Source organism: Haliotis asinina, chromosome 12, assembly GCF_037392515.1.
Source record: "Haliotis asinina isolate JCU_RB_2024 chromosome 12, JCU_Hal_asi_v2, whole genome shotgun sequence".
Lineage (NCBI taxonomy): Eukaryota > Metazoa > Mollusca > Gastropoda > Lepetellida > Haliotidae > Haliotis > Haliotis asinina.
Genome location: NC_090291.1, coordinates 45,153,648 through 45,172,413, shown reverse-complemented (window position 1 = coordinate 45,172,413; position 18,766 = coordinate 45,153,648). Strand labels below are relative to the sequence as shown.

At 41.9% G+C, this 18,766-nt stretch overlaps 2 protein-coding genes across 4 annotated transcripts in view; both read left to right on the top strand.

Annotated features, from left to right (window-relative positions):
* Positions 1 to 18,766, top strand: part of LOC137258176 (uncharacterized) — a 186,237-nt gene that overhangs the window by 63,814 nt on the left and 103,657 nt on the right. For 2 of the 3 annotated variants that reach the window (XM_067795752.1, XM_067795754.1), the window contains exon 3: positions 15,210 to 15,242. The gene's annotated coding sequence lies outside the window, so the exon portion shown is untranslated. Of the gene's footprint in view, positions 1 to 14,635; positions 15,081 to 15,209; positions 15,243 to 18,766 lie in introns of those variants that run through there. The other variant, XM_067795753.1, reaches the window with a different exon arrangement.
* LOC137257526 (homeobox protein 2-like) lies at positions 12 to 1,977 on the top strand. The gene is made up of 2 exons (XM_067794851.1): positions 12 to 43; positions 687 to 1,977. The coding sequence occupies exons 1-2, from the start codon at positions 12 to 14 to the stop codon at positions 1,975 to 1,977; spliced, it is 1,323 nt and encodes a 440-aa protein (XP_067650952.1).

The window sequence follows — 18,766 nt, the reverse complement described above, 5'->3', positions numbered from 1 at the left end:
CCTGAGCCAACATGATCCACCAATCAGCCAACATGATACAAAAGTCAGTATGATACACCAGCCAACATGATACACCAGCCAACATGATACACTAAACAACCAACATAATACACCAAACAACCAACATGAAACACCAGTCAACATGACACACCAAACAAGACACAAAACAGCCAACATGACACACCAAACAGCCAACATGATATACCAAACAGGCAGCATGTTACACCAAACAGCCAACATGACACGCCAAACAACACACCAAACAGGTAACATGATACACCAAACAACCAGCATAATACACCATTCAACCAACATGACACACCATACAACCAACATAATACACCAAACAGCCAACTTGACACGCCAAATAATCAGCATGATACACCAATCAGCCAATATGATACACCAAACAGCCAACAGGATACACCATTCAGTGAACATGACACACCAATCAGTAAACATGACGCACCAAACAGGCAGCATGATACACCAATCAGCCAGCATGGCACATCAAACAGACAGCATGACACACCAATCAGCCAGCATGATAAAGCAAACAGGCAGCATAATGCACCAATCAGCCAATATGATACACCAATCAGTGAACATGACAAACCAATCAGTAAATATGACTCACCAAACACGCAGCATGATACACCAATCAGCTAGCATGACAAATTAAACAGGCAACAGGATACACCGAACAGGCAGCATGATACACCAAACACGCAGCATGACACACCAATCAGCCAGCAGCACGATACACCAACCAGCCAGCATGACACATCAAACAGGCAGCATGATACACCGAACAGACAGCATGATAAAGCAAACAGGCAGCATAATACACCAATCAGTCAGCATGACACATCAAACAGGCAGCATGATACACCGAACAGGCAGCATGATACACCAATCAGCCAGCATGATACACCAAACAGGCAGCATGATACACCAATCAGCCAGCATGACACATCAAACAGGCAGCATGATACACCGAACAGGCAGCATGATACACCGAACAGGCAGCATGATACACCAAATAGGCAGCATGACACACCAATCAGCCAGCAGCACGATACACCAATCAGCCAGTATGACACATCAAACAGGCAGCATGATACACCGAACAGGCAGCATGACACATCAAACAGGCAGCATGATACACCAATCAGCCAGCATGACACATCAAACAGGCAGCATGATACACCAAACAGGCAGCATGACACATCAAACAGGCAGCACGATACACCGAACAGGCAGCATGACACATCAAACAGGCAGCATGATACACCGAACAGGCAGCATGACACATCAAACAGGCAGCACGATACACCAATCAGCCAGCATGACACATCAAACAGGCAGCATGATACACCAAACAGGCAGCATGACACATCAAACAGGCAACATGATACACCGAACAGGCAGCATGACACATCGAACAGGCAGCATGACACATCAAACAGGCAGCATGACACATCAAACAGGCAGCATGACACATCAAACAGGCAGCACGATACACCGAACAGGCAGCATGACACATCAAACAGGCAGCATGATACACCGAACAGGCAGCATGACACATCAAACAGGCAGCACGATACACCAATCAGCCAGCATGACACATCAAACAGGCAGCATGATACACCGAACAGGCAGCATGACACATTAAACAGGCAGCACGATACACCAATCAGCCAGCATGACACATCAAACAGGCAGCATGATACACCAAACAGGCAGCATGACACATCAAACAGGCAGCACGATACACCGAACAGGCAGCATGATAAAGCAAACAGGCAGCATAATACACCAATCAGCCAGCATGACACATCAAACAGGCAGCATGACACACCAAACAGGCAGCATGACGCACCAAACAGGCAGCATGATACACCAATCAGCCAACTCTGTATGTTCGATGCATATTCCGGCGTTGGCAACATCTGGAACATTTTTGAAGCGACGTAAAACAATACACTCGATTCCCACTCCCGACACCAGTGACAGCAGCAGCCACGCCAACGTACAACAGTCAATTATCCACCCACAAAACGATCACGCTGGCATAGGTACGGGTGGCAAATCGTTCTTGTACCCTAGATTCGGCGTTCGTTGAATGGAGGAGACTGTTCAAAGGACATTTCGCTAAAGGTTACCATTCTCACTTGCCGAAAGCATAATTTGATGGCGATGGTGGGCAGTCGGCTTCGTGCCCTTGCTTGATTGTTGTTTAACGTTGCACTCCGCTATATTCCAGCTATTATGGCGATGGTCTGTAAATAATCGAATCTGGATCAGGCAATCCTGTGATTAACAGCATGAGCATCGATCTATGCATCGATCTCTTCCACAGTTTAATTCACCTAAGGAATTATAATATATGAGCTAATATCTGTCTCCCCGAGTCAGTCCCCAAACATCGTCTCCAATACCCGTCCTGGTTTTGCGTTTGAGACGACCTACCTGTTTCTTTTCATAATTATAGTGAGACTCCATGGTAGCTACATCCTTAATAGTTTTAGCATGCAAGTTATTATCTTGGACGCCAGCTATCATTTATATTGAAGCCAAGTCTAATTTTTTTTAAAAATCTAAAAAGGTGTCCTTGTATTACAATATCATCACACACTAATTTGTATAAAGTCTTGGTCTGTTCCAAATAAGTCGCTTTGGACTTGGAGAAAATCGGCATTGCTTATTTCTGCACTAACATCACCTAGGTAAAATCTTTGTAGTACGCCTCCTATCTCCTCTCGACGTATTTTAACAGATATTTCACACTTTCACATGTCTTCTACATGAATTGTAGAGATAAATGTGAAAAAATGTGGGGTAAAAGTTTTTGTCCCTATTTCCGGCAGTAATTTAAGATAGTCGTAAACGCCATACAGTAAGATTAACGTACGACTCTCTTAATTATACGAGCTTCGAAAATGTAGGCCCCGTTCCGCAAAGCGACCTTAGCGCTACGAGTGTCGTAACTCTGTGTTGAATATTGCAGTTCAATTAAATATATTCTTGTTATAAACATACATACAAACTGTATTAAATCTGCTTTCAATTAAGACCTGTCTTTTGAGTGCTACATTTTGACAGAAACTTTAAGCGGTACATTGAATTTAGAACCCAAAGTGAAATGACATCTTCAAAAGGACGCTAACTTGAAAAGTTCGGTTATACTGTCGAATTGGGTATAGTTATGAATTGCTTATACGATCTGGGTATCGTACCCGTGCACCCCACGTGGAATATAAATATCAGTGCGCGGAAGTCTGGATACTGCAAACTGGTTCAAACTACTTCCGGTAGCCATGACATGTTATCAAATCACGCCACGCTCATCATCCGTAATCGGTGTTATCCTGCCTGCGTGTTGCTCGTGCACGTGAAAGTCGAGCGACCGTTGGGTATATGCAACCCTGCTGGGAGGTTATCAACAGGTGCATATTCTGAAGCTGTGCATGCGATAGATTAGTCTTCTCAGAAATGATTATGGAATTACGCTGGCCGTGTTAACAACGTATATTGGTCCAGCGTCCCGCGGTAATACTGTTATCATAAAGCGCTAACTTCCCATGCGTTAGTGGAAGTGATTATCAGAACATATGTCTCTTGGATATAATAAATTAGCATCTTGTTCAGATGCCTAGTCAGGGTGCAACTTCACCTGCGAAGACATGTTTTGTAATAATCATATGAAATTATCTCATTATTGTTTGGGGAGCACCTCCGCCCGCCCAACTCCCTCCCTCTCTCTACACACACGCACGCACACACACACATGACCTCACGCTCACGCACGAACGAACGCACTTACGGCCGCTCGCACACACGTACACAAACTCTATGATCCCGCACTGTATGTGGCTATCCGACATCTAGCCAGTGTCACTGTCCCTGAACTACTTTATTTCCCTACACCCTAGCCTTCAATGCAGAGTTAAAGCCCTAAATGAAGCAAGTCTAGGTACCGGAATGTCTGGTTTCAATCGAGCTCCTTTTTAATTTAAATCGGTTTATTTGTTACAGTCAAAACTACATATACTCTGAGACTAATCTTAAGTGTGTCAGGCATCGCAAGAAATGTTAAACATGGACTGATGCAAGAATTACATATTTTCCGTATTATTTACAGGCCGCCGCCAGATAGCTGGAACATTGCTGAGTGCGGCGTAAAACTAAACTCACTCACACACATTTTCAGTTTCCACACACAGCAAACGCAGCACGAAGAAATGAGTGCACACCCATACCCACTGTCGCGGTTGGCGACTAGCGTTAACAACGTCATTCTTACCAATCGATACGTCATTATTACCATATGTGCGTGCATAGTACTATTTTTATATGTCGACAGTACAACAGAATTACATCGGAGACAGAAAACATGACTGTTTTTCCAGCTGTGAAATCCGTGGATACGAACACGAAAGAGTCATACCTAGTCATACAATGGGCTGAACTGTAGTGCCACCTGACCCAGTCTCTAAATGCAAAATTTATCCTGTTTCTCAGGTATGTCTTTACACTGTGGAAGACTTGTTAAGGTAACGAAATAGAATAACTGTCTTTACAGATTGGAGAACGGTCGTTTTATTCTACGTTACTAACATTATAAATACTTAGATTCGTCTGTTATAAATACAAGGGAATATGGTATTGTCAGCAGCTAAGCACGTCTTAAGCAAATTACGAAATCACAGGCGAGTTTATCGAGATAAGTGCGCGCTCCCAGCGGATGTAGAGATTCAAGGGTGGATAACCCTTGACAGTAGCCTTATCACGCTTGCAGTTGCTGCAGTTTGGTGGTTGATAACCTACCCTCGGACACCTCTCCATTAACAACAAGATCGTAGTTAAGGAAAGCGATCAAACCTTCGCTGATATTTATATCCGCTCAAGGATAGTCTTATAAGGGAACACCAGTGTCTGGGAAATATATCAGATATCTACCAGTGACATGTAGCGGTGTTCAGGATTGATGTATGCCAAAGGTCTCCACGCAATTCTCGGTGGTTCTCTGGTTTGTTGTTTGCACTGCCCGACTCCGACGTATTCACAATGGTGTGTTTAATCTCCAGTCACCAGACCAGGTCCTGTGGGTATCAGTACTGTACTGTATACACTGTACCAACCAGGTCAAAGTTATTGCGTAGTCGACGTTACACAGTCAGGCAACAGTCATGTAACGGTTAGACTGTTTGAGTCATGTTACAGTTAGGCTGTTACAGTCTGGTCACAGTGAGACTGTTATAGACAGGTCACAGTTCGGCTGTTACAACTAGGTCACTGTTAGGCAAGTACAATCAGGTCACACCATGGCTGTTACAGACAGATCATAGTGCTGATTTTATAGACAGTTAGGACACATTTAGACTGCTACAGTCAGATCACAGTTAGACGTCTACAGTCAGGTCACAGGCTGTTACAGTGAGGTCACGGTTAGGCCGTTACAGTCAGGCCACAATTACACTGTTACAGTCAGGTCACAATTACACTGTTACAGTCAGGTCACAGATAGGCTGTAACAGTCAGGTCACAATTAGACTGTTACAGACAGTTCACAATTACACTGTTACAGTCAGGTCACAGTCAGGCTGTTACAGTCAGGTCACAGATAGGCTGTAACAGTCAGGTCACAATTAGACTGTTACATTCAGGTCATAATTGGACTGTTATAGTCAGGTCACAGTTAGGCTGTTACAGTCAGATTACACTTAGACTGTTACGGTCAGGACACAGTCAGGCTGTTACAGTCAGGTCACAGATAGGCTGTTACGGTCAGGTCACAATTAGACTGTTACAGTCAGGCCACAATTAGACTGTTACAGTCAGATCACAATTAGACTGTTACAGTCAGGACACAGTCAGGCTGTTACGGTCAGGTCGCAATTAGACTGTTACAGTCAGGTCACAGTTAGGCTGTTACAGTCAAATGACCGATTGTTATGGCCAGGTCACAGTTTGACAATTGCATTCAGGCCACAGTTAAACAGCTACAACTGGGGCAGAGTTGGGTTACAGTTTGGCTATTACACTCATTTTTACAGCTAGGAAAATTTTGGTAACATGATATATAAGTAAACCACAATATGAACTAATATATGTCAATTTTTAAGCCTTCACAAACCTTCACAAAGACATGTACAGAGGTTTAGCATTACTCATAATATGAAAGCGATATCAGCATTTAACATTCCCAATATTGTATCAAAGAAGTACGTGAAGCTGTCACGTTTTCAAATGACCCTTTTTCTTCAAACTCACCTGTTGTAATGAAATATTTGAATATTGTCGTTAATATATTACAGTTTTACATTTTAGCCGTCGACGAACCGAACCCTACCTTACATTTATTATTATTTATTTGAAATTTAAAAAAAATAACCACCTGCTGTGAGTGCCTCCAACAAATTTCCATTTCTGTTTTATACCGTTTCAGATTGAGAACCTGTCGAAACGTGGTAGGAATCATAAAAGTGCAACTTCATTTCTGAACCTGTTTTCATAGAACCCCTTGGGGTGTTGGGTAGGGTTCGGTTTGTTGACTGAAAATGTGAAATTGTAACATGGTTCTAAACCATTTGGAATTATTGCTGATGGTCCGTAAATTACATACTGCCATTACAACCTCCAAACTGCGTTATACAGAACAACGCCAAATACCAACAATGGAAAGAATATTGTACAGTCTCTCCACCGACTCATTTGCAAGACTAAATGATTCGGTTAAACAGTCTAAACCAAATATTTAAACAATTATCTTAACGAAAACTAATGAAAGTAACTGCAAGCGTGTTGTTTATTACAATTCTCAATGTACGTACAGTGTTAAGATTTTAGTTATTTTTTGTCTAGTGCATTCTGTCTTTTTGCCTGGTTCTAGTTCTTGTGTAAGTTCTTGTGTGTTCTGTTTGTATTTGTAATACTGAGGTATTCACAAAAGGAAAGCTTTACTTGTTTACCAAACCAAATTCTAAACCTGGATTTATTGCTGACGATGCGTAATATAGACGCTTTATACGTTTTAATATCCGTAACTTAAGATATTTTCAGTTCAAACTGAAACTTATGGCAAAGCATATAATGCATTGCGATGCCTTATAAATTCTTTTCAAAGTTCATTAGATTTTTAGCAGATTTTAAAAATACTATTTTATTTTTAATGTTTGCTTTTTGCTAATAGCTACAGGAATTAACTTTTGCTTAGTTTGTAGGGGTAGGGGTGGGGGTGGGGGTGGGGGTGGGGGTATGGTTACGTCGGGACCAGGCAATCAAGTGATCAACAGCATGCGCATTGGTCCACCCATCTGGGATACGATGACGTGTGTCAACCAAGTCAGCGAGTCCGATCACCCGATCCTGTTAGTTGACCTCTTGCATGGATTACCGCGGATCTCCATGAGCTGCTTGTCATGGAGCCAGTTTTAAGTTGGGGATATGTTTCTGCTTGCATATTGATACACACAATAATTACATGCATGTAATCATGCTGCATTGTGACATTTGTATGTAGAACATTGTAGGTAATTAATTGTTGGGTTCAGACGCCCAGCGTGGCTCTTATACACAACATGTGTCACCCAAACTGAGCTCCTTCTCAGTTTTGTTGGTGTGTGTTTGGGGGGCAATGGAAAATAATGCATTACTGTAAATTGTGTATTGTATAATTGCGCACGGCGAGTCAGAGGCCTGTATAATGTTGTTATATACCATTACTTAATTAACCATTCGCAATCCAATATGAACTGAAGTCATGGAAGAATATGTTATCAGAGACCATATACCGGTATATGGTCTCTGGTGTTATCAACTTCAGTGAATTGCTGCTTTTACCGAACTTTGATTTGAATTGCTATGTTATGAGGTAGCATCTTTGTCTCTCTCCTCTCTCTCTCCCTCTCTCTGTCTCTGTCTCTCTCCCTGTCTCTGTCTATCTCTCCCACTCTCTCCCTCTCACTCACTCTCACTCTCTCTCGCGCGCGCTTTACTGATTGTGAAAGTACACCTTTCCACAATAGTTATTTTTCCTGTCAAGATGATATATAATCAAAGACTATAAGCATTAGTCTATCATGCAGACATACGCACACGCGCATACTAGCGCACGCACTTTGTCATCCAGACCACTGAGAGCATATTAGCATGGTAAGTCCGAACTTGACAGTGTGATGGGTCAGTCAGTCAGTCAGTCAGTCACATGTAATACTTCCTCCAGTCTGGACGAAGCACCGCCTAGTATGGTGGGCGGTGGTAATTACCCCGTCACTCGGTGCGGTGTCCATGTATCGTGGAGTATCCCATACTGAATGATCTCATCGTATGTTGGAGTTATATCATTTGTAAACACGGTGTAGGCAGCAGTGTTAGTTTCATGATTTGAGTATGTTCATGCTCTTCATTGGATGTGTTCTCGAGGGATCGGTGGGCGAGCCTGTCAGTCCACCGACCTGGGATCGGTGGGAGAGCCTGTCAATCTATCAGCCCACCCATCTGGGATCGGTGGGCGAGCCTATCACTCTATCAGTCCACTGACCTGGGATCGGTGGGCGAGCCTGTCAGTCTATCAGTCCACCCACCTCGGATCGGTGGGAGAGCCTGTCAGTCTGCCAGTCAACCCACCTGGGATCGGTGGGCGAACCTTTCAGTCTATCAGTCCACCCACCTGGGATCGGTGGGCGAGCCTGTCAGTCTATCAGTCCACTGACCTGGGATCGGTGGGCGTGCCTGTCAGTCTGTCAGTCCACCGACCTGGGATAGGTGGGCGAGCCTGTCGGTCTATCAGTCCACCGACCTGAGATTGGTTGGCGAGCCTGTCACTCTGTCAGTCCACCCACCTGGGATCGATGGGAGAGCCTGTCAGTCTGTCAGTCCACCGACCTGGGATAGGTGGGCGAGCCTGTCAGTCTATCAGTCCACCGACCTGAGATTGGTGGGCGAGCCTGTCAGTCTGTCAGTCCACCCACCTGGGATCGGTGGACGAGCCTGTCAGTCCATCAGTCCACCCACCTGAGATTGGTGGGCGAGCCTGTCAATCTGTCAGTCCCTGACCTGGGATTAGTGGGTCAGCGTTCAATGCTTGTGTGACGTGTTTATGCGTGGACTGGTTGTAGGATATGCATACACGTGGATTGTTTGTAGGATGTGTGTACACATGGAGTTGTTGTACGATGTGTATACAAAGCGACTTATTTGAAACAGACCATGGCTTAATGCAAATTAGTGACATTGTATTACAAATGGCACTTTGTACACGCCCATTAAGTAATTAAACTTAGCTTAATTATAAACGATAGCCGTCGTAAAAATAATAATTTTCATGCTGAAACTATTAAGGATGTAGCTAATATGGAGTCTAACCATCACTATAAAAAACAGTTAGGAGGGGTCGTCTCAAAATCAAGTACACGACATGTCCTAACGTATAACAATATTCAGTCCTGTCAATCTTCGGGTTGTCATGCCACCCATATATTGCGAGACATTTAATACGATGCTTTTCTGTGGGTATCGGGTATCATGATCTTTCACATATCGTAACATAAACTTCAAGAAAAAAGACACGTAAGATGTTAATCAGTAGATGGGACACATTCAACACACATGAAAAAGCACAAAATATCTTTGAGATGACCCCTTGCGCTAGAAGGCAGCGCATACATTTCATGGCAGGTGAGGCGACAGTCCTCCGTCATACATGGCTGAGCGACCCATCTATGGTCTGATCTATTCTTTTCAGCTGCTATTTTTTTTTGTCCCGATTTACGAATGAACATGCTTTTTCTGGATAGCCTCTTATGCGTCCTAGTTTTGCCAAACTGAGTTATTTCGACATATCCTATTTGCAGGTGTTTAAGGGATGCAGAGTAACAGTCTAAAAACAGATCTTTTCTCTCTTTCCGACACTAAGTTTAGTATGTGTATGCACGTTGTAAGGTGTGGATGCACGTCATTTGGTTGTAGCATGCATACATACTCGTGGGTTGGTTGTAGAATGCGTGGATTGGTTGTAGGATGTGTATACACATGGATCGGTTGTAGGATGTGATAAACGTGGATTGGTTGTAGGATGTGTATACACATGGATCGGTTGTAGGATGTGATAAACGTGGATTGATTGTACGGTGTGTATACCCATGGATTGGTTGTAGGATGTGATAAACGTGGATTGATTGTAAGGTGTGTATACGCATGGATTGGTTGTAGGATGTGATAAACGTGGATTGGTTGTAAGGTGTGTATACACATGGATTGGTTGTAGGATGTGTATACATATAGAGTGGTTGTAATATAACTGGTAATCAGTCCACCGCCACCCTAATCGTATTCCACGGGGCAGTAATCTGCATAACAGCTGCAGTCGATCACGTTCACAAAAAAAGAAAAAACGCCACCTTTGCTGTCTTATTGGTCTTGAAGGATAAATGACTAAAGCGTTCGCTCGTCACGCCAAAGACCCGGGTTCGATTCACCACATGGGTGCAATAAGCCAAGGCCATTTCTAGTGTCCCCTCTTTGATATTGCTGGGATATTGCTACAAGCGGCGTAAAATCCTACTCACTCACAAACAATAACACCACCTTGGCTGCTGCCTTGATTTGCACAGTCATCATAGTGCACATGCCATGTTGCCCATATCATGTAGAGAACGTGTTTTGTCACGTTTTCACTAAAGGAGAATGTCAGTTGCTATTACGTTTAAAATCAGTGGTAGAATGGAATACGTTAAGTTCACGGTATTGTTACCGCTTGTGCGTTTCTTTTTATGTGAAGTATATAAGTTGCGTAGAGTGGTAGTCAGACATGCATGGTTTCTATACGACATTCGTGTGACAATGTCAGCCATACTCAGACATTCCCCTAGATACTCCCGCCCACACACGGTGAGTCAGACGTCCAGACAGTCTCAGTGACACGCGTGTAGCTGCAACACGTGCACACGCACGTGCATTTGTATACCTTATCACGATACACTTAACATGAAGTCGAAAACTATTAAGACTGCATGCTAAATAAACAGGGCGTCATCACGTCTGCTCGAGACCTTTAGTTGAACTGGCGAACCTTTTCATTCACTTGTGGTTCAGGCAAATGAATCTTTTAATTGATGATGTCAAAACATGCACAACAATGGTGAAAGTGGGCAACGCGAAACGAAACATGTTTAACGCGATGTTGTTCCGTTTAACTTTATTCAGCTGTCTGCAACGGTTCTGTATCAAAATGCTCCAGTTTACGACTTATTCCGTCGAGGCAAGATTCTGAATCATACAGTTAATATAGGGAGCAATAACATTAGATAAATTCCCAGTGAAAAAAACTCTCCTATTTACGAAGTGATCGTGTGGAGAAGACCTAAACGAAAAAGATGGGGTGGGGATATTTCCACGTAACAGTTTGCCGGCGCGCGCGTGCTTTCTGAGCCGTGACGCCATCCGCAACTGAAGCATGAAATGTCTGGTTGCGGAATAATACGACATACTGACGTGAGGCGTATGCACAGTTTGCCGGTAAACTCGGTCCGTGTTACCCTAGGCCCTTTCCTCGCCGCAGTCGAGTCGTCAAAAGCAACAGACAGCACGAACTACGGTTAACCGTTCGGGGCACAAATCGTGCAAAACACTGACGCGCTGCTGGGCGTTAATCTTGAACTGTCTTCCTGTTATGGCTTTGATTTTTAGAGAAATGTCGGTCAACAGTTTCTGAGGGATATATCTTATACGCCATATGCTTTGAAGTAATGATTTGGCTTTATGTGGCGGAAAGATATCGAGTTGAACGATAAGCAAGGTGCGTGGACATGTAGTTTCGTTATCATTAGTTATATATTCATTTACAAATTCACAATATAAATGTTTGGACCATTTTACGATAGAGTGGGTTTTGTTTGACTACTAGTTAGAATGACATATTTGTTATGCACTTGCATGTTTTTGTATTTTATTGGGCTTCACACATTGTATTCATGTGGGAATTCGAACCCGGATCTTCGGCGTGACGCCAGTCTTTGGATATTTGGAGGTGGAAGCAAAGTTTTCACGCAAATACAATGTTTAATCAGATATCGATTGTATCATAGACATTAAACATGACTGACGTTTCGTATAGATATCTCCAGAAGATGCATGGAAAGTTGCATGGATGGATGCATATAAAAACCATATGCCTTTGACCAGGTTACGCTTTCAACCGTACTTCGATCGGTAGCTTGTCGTAAGAGGCGACTAACGATGTGTCATCATATCTCGATTGCGTAGAGACCCGTGAAGGTCATGGGTAGAATCGGCCTTCAGCAACCCACGCTTGCCATAAAAGGCGACTATGCTTGTCGTACGAGGCAACTAACGGGATCGGGTGGTCAGGTTCGCTGACTTGGTTGACACATGTCATCGGTTACCAATTGCGCAGATCAATGCAACCTTTATTAAATACGTTTATATGCACACGTACACTTCGGGTATGGGCAGCTCGACTGAGGTGCGTTTTACCCAGAGAGTTTCTAGTACTCAGGGTTAGAAGATCCGGGTAAGAAATGATTTTCACTAACTCATGCGTGTCGTAAGAGGCGACAGACGGGATCGGACGGTGACTTGATCGACACATGTAATCTTTTCACAATTGCGCAGATCAATGCTCAGTGTCATTTATATCGAATGGTGATGATGTTGATCTACCCATGTTGGGTATATGTATATCCCTGTGTTGTGTATACGTTTATATCGCATGCTGATTATATCCATATACCCATGTTGGGCATATTTATATCTTTGTGTTGAGTAAACTAACAATGTTGAGTATATGTATGTCCCAGCAATGAGTTTGATATAGCCGTGTGGTATACAGTTATGAGTGAGTGAGTCTAGTTTTTACTCCGCTTTTACCCGTGTGAGGAATTGAATACGGGCTTCGGCGTGACAATCGAAGCTTTAACCACTATGCTATAAGCCACTGTATACAGTTGTGAACTTGCTGAGAATACATGCATTTCCATCCTCATATTGAATATGCTGCTATTTCATATGGTGAGTATACTGATATACTCAAGTTGTGGTAGACGTGAGATGTCAGACTCGAGACGGAGCATGCTTGGGCTTGTGTGTGTATGAGGTAATTCACTAGTATGCATGTTTTTAGTGTGTGTGTGTGTGTGTGTGTGTGTGTGTGAGTGAGTGAGTGAGTTGTTAATTTAGTTAAATGATAACAACCCGTGGCAACCTGCCTCACATACGTACGTATAAATCTATAAAACCATGTCCATGAATGTGTATAATACATATGATACCGTTAGAAAACTGTTTACAGGTCGCATCTCAAAGCAGATACTGGAAAAATATTCCATATATCCATACCACCATCAGGATCACAATGAAACAACATTCCGCTACGCACTAGGTAAAGCTATATGTTCATGGTTGCTTTAGTGTGGATATCAAACAAGTGCACAGCCTTTGTAACCGACAACAATACATCTGAATATGCATGGACAGATTTACATTTACAAATACCAGTAAACAAATTATTCCGTACTTGACAGTACACCATCAGCTTCCGGTGGGATATGTCATTTCAGAATATCGGGGCGTTTTCTGTACACCGCAGCGCTCGTAACCTCGACAGAGCCTTTACACCTACATTAAAGTTTCATCAGCAAATGTCTGTATGCGATGCTAAGTCCGTTACAGAAGAGGTGCTTACTCCGCTTAATCGATGTGCAAAGCTGAAGACAAGTCAAGTGACATTTTGATCGGTCTAGGAACACTGCGACATTGTACAGGCGTCTACATGCAATGTCTTCATTATTTCGGCATGCAATATTGCCATATTCTTCATAATCGATTCCTCTCTCGCTGACGGAAGGCTTCGGATAATAATCTCGTAACCTCAGACCTCGTCTACGTTTACAGTGTAATCGAAATACATACCTTTCACGATCAGTGGACGAAAAAACATTGTGTATATTTGGGTCAAATTCGCTGAAAATCGAGATGAATTAATAGGATTGTTTAGTGTGGTTATGAACATCTCCGATTTAGCTGTAGCGGTACATGTGGGAGGCGGAGTGTAAACTATTAGTCTGTCTGTCGGCGGAATGTAGGTAAGGATGGTGGAAGACATGACGGAGTCAGCTTATGGCAACTGTCGGTGTGACTAAGATTGCCGTGTCTGTGAAACTTGACACAATGCTTCCGTCGAGACGTCGGGAAACGCTCTCGTTTAACCTTTAGCTTAGTGAAAAAGTTGAACACGTCCAAAACACTGCAGTATGATAAAAAGTCGAAATGTGTTTCAATTTGCAGGGCGCTCTGCTTGTCGTCATGGCCCGTAGAGTGACTTTCATACAAATTTCAGATGAAAGGTTGTTTCGCCGGCCATTAATATTTCATGGTTGTATATTAATTTCATAACCTGTTGTTCCATTTACATTCTTACACAGCGCTGAAAATAATTGAATTGAGACAGGCGGACGCAAACGCCTATGAATCAATATACTACACGATGAAAATATTTGACTTCAAAGATACTTATTTGTACATATTTATCAGACTGACAAACAAAACGGACAGGTCCATACTTGCATTTATTAAGCTATAACAATGTTTATCTTCGCGGTGGTTAAAAATCGGTAATTCCCCGATTTTCAAGCCCGTGGGAGACATTGGAACTGCAGACCGACCGACGTTAATTTGGAAGCCAGTCGCCGACTTAAAAGCTACAGGGCAGTGTACGACAAACAGACGAGCACATCATTGCATTTATTGATTAGATACTGACACTGTGTCATTCGAATGCCGAGTTTTATCTGTTCGCCTCCTTTATCAAATGCGAATTTTGCCTGAACCGTCTATCCATAGGCGGCGAACTTCAACATGTGACCGGCGAGGTTGATAGATGCGCAGACAAGTTTGTGCGCACTTTACACTGGAGTAATGGCGGATGCGAGTGGAGTGCACTAGGTTGTTATTTCTGCATGTATGAGCACCAAACACCATTTAGAGAATTTATGCATCATACGTCCATGTAGGGAGACCGTGTGTGCGCCGCGTCATGGTACTTTCTTGTGGACACTTGGGTAAGTTATTGCTAATTATGTTGTTAAAAAATGAATCGAGGTTTTTTTTGCATTCTACTTCCGGCCTGAAAATCAACTTCCTCCGAATTCAACGACTAATGTTATTTTCTATGCTTTTCTCTGTTTCAGTTCTGTTGACGCATCACATCTCAGTCGTGAATGGTAAGTACGCTTCTTATATTTTGTCTCTTGTCTCCAAATGTGTTTGAACACATGACGTAACATTACCACCCGTGCGACATGCAATAGAACCTATTACGTACTCCTCTCGGCGCATAGTTAGCGGTTAGCTATATTAAGCGCACTTACGTAATGCTCCCTCAAGAGGAGGAACAGAACCAGTCGCTGGATATGTGCGCTCGATAATTCAACGACAGAATTAGCTGTCCGTTTGATTAGATTAAACAGCTTTTAGTCAGTGAGTCCGAGCGTATATTAAGCTATCTGGACTTTTTTTGTTGTTGAAAATGACGCAGGAAGCTTGTGGCCTGTCAAGGTTTAGGGATTTTGCGGCAAGTGTGCATGTGTTATGACTAGGCAGATAAGGCCTTACATGTGAGATTGTTTTGGGCTGTATCATGCGAGGTGATATCTTCAGACAAGACTGTGAACCAGTGCCCTCGCTTGACCTCCCAGCCTTGAGACCTGTCACACTGACAGTCTCTCAACATATGTGGCATGACCTTGTTTGGGAGATTAAAGCTAAACGTTTAAGTACCTGAATACCTCACTATTAGGTACTGTCTGTGGACATCCTCATTATAACATCCTGAATATCTGCTATGCTTCTCTAATAATTTTATTTCACATGTATGTCATAGGAGAAATAGTTTTTTGAATTTTGCAGTATTATTCTGGGGATCTGGTTGATTAGATAACCTTGTCTGTTCTTCAAAAGCCTTATAAAGGGATCTTCAGTGCATTAATTAGCATAGTGTGGAGGGCAACAGCTACAACATTACACCCTTGCAGAATGTCCTCTTTTGAAAATGACTTCCAATATTTATCATGTTTAGGATGTAGAAAAATAGCAAGGTTTTGGACAGGTCTGTTTCTGCTTTGTCGATACAGGTTATGCAATCTCTTGAAATATTTCTGTTGCTCATTCATGTGTTCAAATTTGAGATGATGGATATTAAATTGGAAACTATGACTGTTGACATAACCTGGGTGTTGACTATGAATCGTATGATCATGTTATATTTCACTTACAGCACAGTTTATTCAAGTAAATATCACAGTTTAGCGTGAGATATGGCAATGGGAAAACTGCCTTTGGTGTTACTGTTCACAGTTTGAAAAATGTACAGATGTGTTCCAAATTTATAACAATACATTTAAATTTAACAGCAATACATTCAAATTTATAGCAATACATTATTAGCTACTTTGTATTTATTGTTTCATGGCACCTCTGATGCCCATTGAGTCATTTAATGGTTTTATAAGAAAGTTCATATGAAACAACTCTGTCTTGTGGTTTAATCAACATTTTGAAAGGATCTCTTTGATGTGTGTGACTTGATGAATGTGATGTATAAGTTATACATAATATTTTGGGGATGTAGATTCAAGTATGGCATTAGGCTTAAAAAGGTATCTACATCCACAAGTTTTCAAGTTCTTATGATGGAGTTAAAACTTTCTACCATGCTCTGTGAAGGAGTTAAAACCTTGTATCAGGTTCTTATGAATAAGTTAAAACTTTGTATCAGGCTCTTATGAATAAGTTAAAACCTTGTAGCAAGCTCTTATGAATAAGTTAAAACTTTGTATCAGGTTCTTATGAATAAGTTAAAACCTTGCAACAGGCTTTAATGGTGTAGTAAAACCTTGCAACAGGCTTTAATGGTGTAGTAAAAGTAAAACCTTGCAACAGGCTTTAATGGTGTAGTAAAACCTTGGTATCAGGCTCTTATGATGAAGTTTCAGGAAATTAAATGAAATGCAAACCTTTTAAAATGAAGTCGGACTTCTGTTTGTTAAAAAATGCATCTGGTTGTCTGTGTACCAGGACTAAACATTTGGTGATCATAGTATACTTGTAACTATCTCCAAAGGGGCATCTCTTATTTTTGTGGCAACTGTACAGCATTTAAAATATATGAATGGTAAGTGTTAATTTAAAAAGGACATCCCAAGTCAAGAAAACTCTCATGTGTCCATAGACCAAGAAGCTTGGATATTTGAAAAAAATATTTTCTTACCGGCTTTGATCCATAAGATGTCCTAGTTCTCATATGACTCAACAATGTAACTATATGTGATGTGAATTCCCACGGCAGCTCTGAGTATAATAGCTGCTTTTGTGTGTAATTATATGGTTCGTTACATAGTTTTAATTCCGATGTACTTAGAAATTTGCCTGGCTTACTTGCTGCTGTGACAGTTGCTTTGTGTACATTGGGGATAGCCAGGTGGTTAAGGTGCTTGCTCATCATAGGTACCTGGGTTCAGATCCCATGAGTTCAGTGTTTAAAGCCCATTGTTTATGGCCTTTGCATAATAACCTGTGAGACTGAGAGTCTGGGTTACTATTGGTCTTCAGCAACCCATGCTAGTTGTAAGAGGCAACTCACATGATCAGGGCCTCATTTCACAAAGCTCTCGTAAGGCTAAGGTCTCGTAACTTTTCTCGTAGCATCTGTACCTGGCATACTGTAACATAGGAGGTGCAAAGGCTACGGGAAAAGTTACGAGACCTTAGCCTTACGAGAGTTTTGTGAAACGGGGCCCAGGTGGTTAGACTGCCTTAATTTGTTGATACTTCATCATATCCCAGTTATGTAGATTGATGCTCATACTGTTGGTCCAGACTCGATTGGTGTGAGTGCAACATTGGACAACTATGATGCCCACTATTGATGCCCATGATGTCAATCAGTGGATTATCTGGTCCAAACTTAATTTTTACAGACAATGGTATCATACCTTTTAACAGTTGTGTAGTGTGGCAAGAAATAGACTCTAATCGGGAAACAAACTATAGTGTGTATATATTTTCGGTCTAAATGAAATTTATAGCTGTTAAATTACAGTGTTAAGTGGCTGGAGTTATGTGTGTTTTTTGTTTTTTTGTTCTCATGATATTGTAATATATTCCCAAAACATTGGGATTAAAGTAGTCTTGTAGAGCGAGGATTTGAAACATATAGTATGACATTAGAAAATGTCACATTCTCATTAGGTATTCATGGTATATACAACTCTGAATTTAAACATTGAATAAAGATAATGTCACCAAAGGTTTCATGTGTGTCTGATGTGCTTGAATTTAAATAATGGATGCAGAAAAAAATATATATTGTGTCCTAAAGAATACTCAGTAATTTTTTTTTGGGGGGGGGTAGCATAGTGGTTAAGGCGTTCGCTCGTCGTACTGAAGACCCGGGTTCGATTCCCCACATGGGTACAATGTGTGAAACCCATTTTATGATGTCCCCCTCCGTGATATTGCTGGAATATTGCTAAAAGCGGCGTAAAACTTAACTCACTCACTCACTCACTCAATAATGTTCATTAATAAACTGTTAATAAACTAAGGATTGAAATTTATTAAAAGGTTGGGTTTCTTAACATTTTAGAGACTTGAATGGCCAGTTATGCTACAGTATTGTGGTACTATTTTTGTTCAACACAGTTGATGTGTATATAGACCCTGAACAAAACAAAGTAGTGATTGATTA